Here is a 5,380-nt window from a genome sequence, read left to right on the forward strand (position 1 = left end):
GCTGGGTCACTCCAGTTTGGTGCCAGCGCAGGAGAGGGGGAGGTGCTCGGAAAGGGTCAACACAACCGGGGAGAAGCAGATAGCTTTTTAGCATCCCACGGCCTGTGAGTCACCGCCAGGAGGCTCTGGAGTAGGAGGTGTGACCATTGTAAGGACCGTCCTGGTCTGGGGCAGAACGGCATGGAGCTCCTTCCAGACGCTGCATGTGGAGGGAAGAAAAGACAAGGCGACTGCAGAGACCACCGTGACTCCAGCTCCCCTCACCCTCCCGCCTAGATTCAGCCGCCGGCCAGTGCCGCAAACGCCTTGGCGCGGGGCGCGGGGCGCGGGGCCCGCGAGCGCGTTCAGCACCCTGGACAGCGCCGCAGGAGGGGACCCGCGCGGCCGCGTTGCGCTCCGCCCGCCCGCGACCGCTCCCAGTTCCGCAGCGCAGCGCGCTTGGCCAGTCACCGGGGACCCAGAGCTTGCCACCGCTTTCCGCGCGCCGCTCCGAGCCGTGACGTCGGCTCTGGCTCTCCGGGACTCCAAGAGCGCGCCCGTCCGCCGCGCCACTTTCCCCGCCTGCGGCCGGAGCGGAACCATGAGCGCGGGCCCCTGCCGCCGCTGTTCGGCGGGGCGTATGGCCAGCCGCTAGCGCCATGGGCCCGGGAGAGGCGCTGCTGGCCGTGTCGCTGCTGTCCAGCGCGCTGGTGCTGCTCTGCGGCGCCTAGACAGCCGAGCGGCGTGCGCGCCTTGCGCGCTTTCCTGGTGAACCTGTCCCTGGGCTGCCCGCTGCCGGCGGCGCTAGACATGCCCTTCATGTTGCTCGGGCAAGCTGCGCGGGCAGCCGCCATCTGGGCCCAGCGGGAACCAGGCCGCAGGCTTCCTGGACACCTTCCTGGAGTCCAACTCTGTACTTAGCAGGGCGGCACTGAATGCTGACCGGTGGCTGGCGGTGGGTTTCCCACTCCACCATGTTTGCCCGGATGGCCTAGGTGTGGGGACAGTCATTGGTCTTCAGCGCTCTCCTGCTCATGGCTCCCCTGTAGAGCCATACGGGTCCTGCTTGCTTCCCCTGCCGGTGCCCCGCCGAGCTCCACGCTGCTGGCTTTGCACTGCTGTTCCCTGTGCTCGGCCTCCCCTGGCTCAAGATGCTGTGGGTGGCCCAGAGCCACTGCCGGCACTTTGATGTCGACACCATGCAGGGGCTTGTGCTGCTCATGCACCTGCATCCCAGGTAGTTGGCCGTGAGTCCCCACCCAGCCCAGAGGGCTGCACCCACTGCTGCGCTCCCCACTGGCGGCTGGTTCCTGAGCCAGCCGCAGGCACCAGCACCTGCCCCAGGGGTTCCCTCGCTGTGTGGCTTCCCCTGCACGCAGCTCCCAGGTTTCTGCATCTGCTTGTTTGTACTCTCAGTGAGTCCACACACTGGAAGGGCCAGGTGCTTCTTAGTGTCTGCATTTGCCTGTGGAGTATGTGCCACAGTGAGCTCTTGCACAAGCTGTGAGGTCTGAGCCACTGGAGAACGGTGCCCCCCCCCCCCCCACCGTGGGAAGAGTCCGTCACTCCTCTTCCGGGCAGGTGGTGTGGATCTGAACACTCCTTCCAGTTTCTGCCCTGCTCCCCCAGTGCCCTTGCCTGATCTGAGGTCTCAGGTCTTGGGGAGGGTCTGCCGGATTCTGTCTGCTCCCGACTTGGCATGCATTTGCCCACGGAATCTCTAGCTGGTGTACCTGCTACCCGTTGCCCCTCCTCCCAACTCCCCTCCCCCGATATCTGCCTCTGCCCCGCCCCCAGGAGCTCGTCCCCACCTCCCCCAGGAGCTCGTCCCCACCCCTCACGTGCCCTGACTTGTGTCCTCTGTTCTGTCCCCCCAACGCTGCCTCAGTGAGCAGAAGCACCATGGCTGGTGGCTGCCAGGCAGATCGGCATCTTCATCGGGTCCTTCGTCATCTGCTTAGCCGCATACATTGTGACCAGGTGGGCCTGGCCCTCAGACCCCTGTCCTGGGAGCTGCTGAGATGTGGGCTTGGCCTCAGCCAGGCAGGCAGGCAGGCCTCTGAGGTCTCCCTGCTGGGGACCTGGAGGGAAGTCCTTCCTCGACACCTGAGGCAGCTGGGGCCTCACCCCAGCTCTTGTCAAAGGCCCTGGGACAGACACAACACCAGCCCCACACCCTTGCTATAAATGAGAAAGCTGTCCCTGTCCGGGGAGACAGGCTGGGCCAGGCAGGCGCGGGGTCTGTCTGAGCTGGCGTCTGACTCTTTCCAATCTTAGGAAGCCTTTAAAACCATTTAGGTGGTCTGGGATCAATCCCGGCCTCAGACTCAGCATCCCCTGGGCATGGATTCGGGGATCCTGCGGCCAGTCCCGGCCAAGGCCACTATCACACTCACCCAGAGCTCTTCCTCCCCTCCCTTTCCCTGGAGACCCTGGCCTGGAGCTGGTAGGAGACTGGGGGAGACCGCATGTAAGGGGCCCAGTGGCTGTCACGGTCACAGTCCTGTGGTGAGAGCAGCTGGCTCTGTATTCCTGATGCCGGGATTCCCGGGATTCTCATTCCGTGGCCAGGCCCCTGTTGTGGTCAGCCTCCCTGGGTGGTCCCCACATCCCATCTTGGGCCGAGGCAGAAGGACACCCTGAGGGAAGTGGCTCCTGGAAGGAGCTGATGGTTCTCAGCCTCTGGCCCAGGCTGCCTACCCAAGGGCCAGAGGGGGCACTGGGCAGGGTGCCAGACTCCTGGGTTTGTTCCAGCAAGCATCTCCTGGAGGCTCTAGGATGCACTGGGAGGTCGACTTGTCTGTTCAGGCTGTCTACCTCCTCAGGTCATTTGGTTTGTTAAGCGTGATAGGGAGGGCACCCATGGTTCCCATGGGTTGGGGGAGGCTTCTGGAGCGTCTGTGCCAAATGAAGTGGGCTCTGTCCACCCTGTCAAGCTCCTTTGGAATCAATGCTCAGGATGTGAGTCACATGGCTCTTGGCCACCCACCTATCTGGCCCCGGGACAGGGTGGATTTCTCATGGATCACAGGCATCATCGTGCTTCTTCACACGAAACCTGGCCGGTGTCTCATGTTCTTAAACTGCATGTGTGCAGTCATGGGCAGGGCCAACCGTGGCGTTGTCCCATGAACCAGCAATCTCATCTGGTATGGTGTCTGTGTACACATGCGTGTACACATGTGAGTGTGTGTGTGTGTGTGTGTGCAGGGGTGGGTGCTGGAGTTTCAAGAGCTCCCTCATGTGACCCAGCTTCAGTATTTGCTTTTGAAATTGTAAATGAATAGCGAGGGAGCCTGGGTTACTCAACCACAGTATGTTGATCGCTAGCTTTTACTTCTATGTCATTTAGGTGTGCAAGGACCCGTGTGTGTATATGTGAGCGTGCACGTGCACACGCAAGCACACACGTGTGTGGCAGGAGAGCAGAGCCTTAGTGCATACATTGGCAGCCCAGTTTCCACTGTGTGCACTCGGTGACACAGACTGCTCACGCTCTCTTCTCTGTGACGCATGTCCCCAAACCCTTTGTGGGAACTGTGGATAAGATAAGATAGAGCCTCTTATGATTGTCATGAGTGCTCATGAGGCGGTGCATCTCCTTCGCTCACTCACCATTTGCTGAGCGCCTCCTGCGTGCTGGGCTTTGTGCTGGGTTCCAGGTGAGTCCTGCCTCGCTGGGCTCTTTGTCCTGATGGCAGAAGATGCAGGTCAACAGGGGCAGGCAGGTGTCTCCAGTGAGGGAGGGGTATTGAAGGATTGAATTTGGGAGCAGCGCCCTGGCTCTGTGTTCATCTGCACCCCCATCCCCACCCCAGACCGCACACTCCTGGAGGTGAGCATGCTGCACGCCTGGGACCTTAATCCACTCTGGCATGTGAATCAATAAAACCCCAGGGCGATACCCAAGAAACAGAAAGGGGAAATCACCGTGTCCCCAGCTCCTTTACCTTCTTCATCCACACCACCACTGCTGGGCTCAAGGTGACTCTGTGATATTTCTAAGCAGGTTAAATCCACCTTCAAGGTGTCCACAGAAGAATCTAACAATGCATCACAGTTCTGGAAACAATTCCCCAGAGAAGATCTCTAACATAGTTGTAGCAATTACAAAATGACCAGAACAAATGCACCCCCTTGCAGGGGGAGAGAGACTCTTTCGGGAGGAACAGCACACCCCTCCGTATATGAATGCTTACGGGTTAAACCACCCGCCACATTAGAATCTCATCCACGCACGTGGCCATGAGGCTCTGATTTCGTTCCTGCTTCTGACGTGGGGGGTACCAGCCAGGCAGCTCTTTCCACACACTAACCCGGCTGTGCTGCTCCCAAGCTCAGTCCCCCGATGCCCTTCACTGGAGACACGAGCCTAAGGCTCGGAGAGCGTGCACAGAGCCACTCAGCTTGTAACGGCAAGGCTGTCGCCTGTACTCTCTGTGGTTCTAGAACCTCCCAAACCTCTAGGGCACGGGCGTGTACGTGGGCGTGGTCACTGCCGCTGAACCACCTGCTCAGCTCCCCGACAGGCTAGTGAAGTGTGTGTCCTTCGTCACTGTTAGCCCTCCCTGGGGCATCCTGAGCAAGTACCTGAGCTACGGCTGGGCCGTGGCCGACCCCTGCGTGGCCTTCCCCCAGGTCCTGGCCGGCATCCCAATCGGCTCCTGAGAGTGGGGGCTGCCCCCCATGGCAGCGACTCTGCTCAGCACTGCGGGGAGCCGAGAGAGGCTGGGGCTTCCCTCGGGCTGGCAGTGGGGTGGGGCATTCCCGGTTATGGCCACTAAATGGGCCCACGGGGCAGTGTCCGGGACCCGTGTGCACATCTGTTACAGTTCATGGTTCAAAACTAGAATGGCGCGCAGCGCGTTGTAAGCCCTCTGTAAGGGTGTGTTGTGTGAGGGGTGAATGGACACAGTTCCCTCTCCATTGCTGTTTGCTCGCCTCTTCGGGCTCCAGCCGTCCCCTGCGGAACTGGGGCTGGGCTGCAGGATGGGGGCCCAGCACATGGTAGGATGGACTCTCGGGGAGGGCCTTGCCCGTGGGCGGCTGCAGAGCCCGCAGTGCTGGGTCCCCCAGCCGAGGTCCTGAGTCCCTTCCTTGTAGATACACAAACACAGAGCTCCTTGGGGCCCATCAGGGCATCAGGGACAGTTTACAGCCTGCTGGAGCCAGCTGGACAGGTTCTTCCCAACCCCTGTGGTGTCATTTCGTGGCTTTGGGCTGATTCTCCAATGTCTCCCCGCAAGCAGGATATATTTAAGTGCTTATAAATTGTAAAGCACAATTCAAAGAAAACAAATTATTTTTAGCAATGATAATAACTAGATCTGTGGTCGGGAAGAAGTTAAAAACAACAGAAAAACCACCCAGGCAGTTCGAGAAAAGCCACGTTCCAGCTTTG

The 5,380-nt window shown here is 60.2% G+C and overlaps 1 protein-coding gene across 1 annotated transcript; it reads left to right on the forward strand.

The window, feature by feature from the left end:
* Positions 1–638: 638 nt before the first annotated feature.
* Positions 639–4,647, forward strand: GPR78 (G protein-coupled receptor 78). The gene is given in 6 exon segments (XM_031039152.2): positions 639–724; positions 726–807; positions 809–955; positions 1,029–1,216; positions 1,900–1,959; positions 4,509–4,647. Coding segments are annotated over 6 exon segments (702 nt in total).
* Positions 4,648–5,380: the final 733 nt, after the last annotated feature.

Source organism: Leptonychotes weddellii, chromosome 2 (assembly GCF_054177405.1).
Source record: "Leptonychotes weddellii isolate Sample4059 chromosome 2, ASM5417740v2, whole genome shotgun sequence".
NCBI classification, from domain to species: Eukaryota; Metazoa; Chordata; class Mammalia; order Carnivora; family Phocidae; genus Leptonychotes; species Leptonychotes weddellii.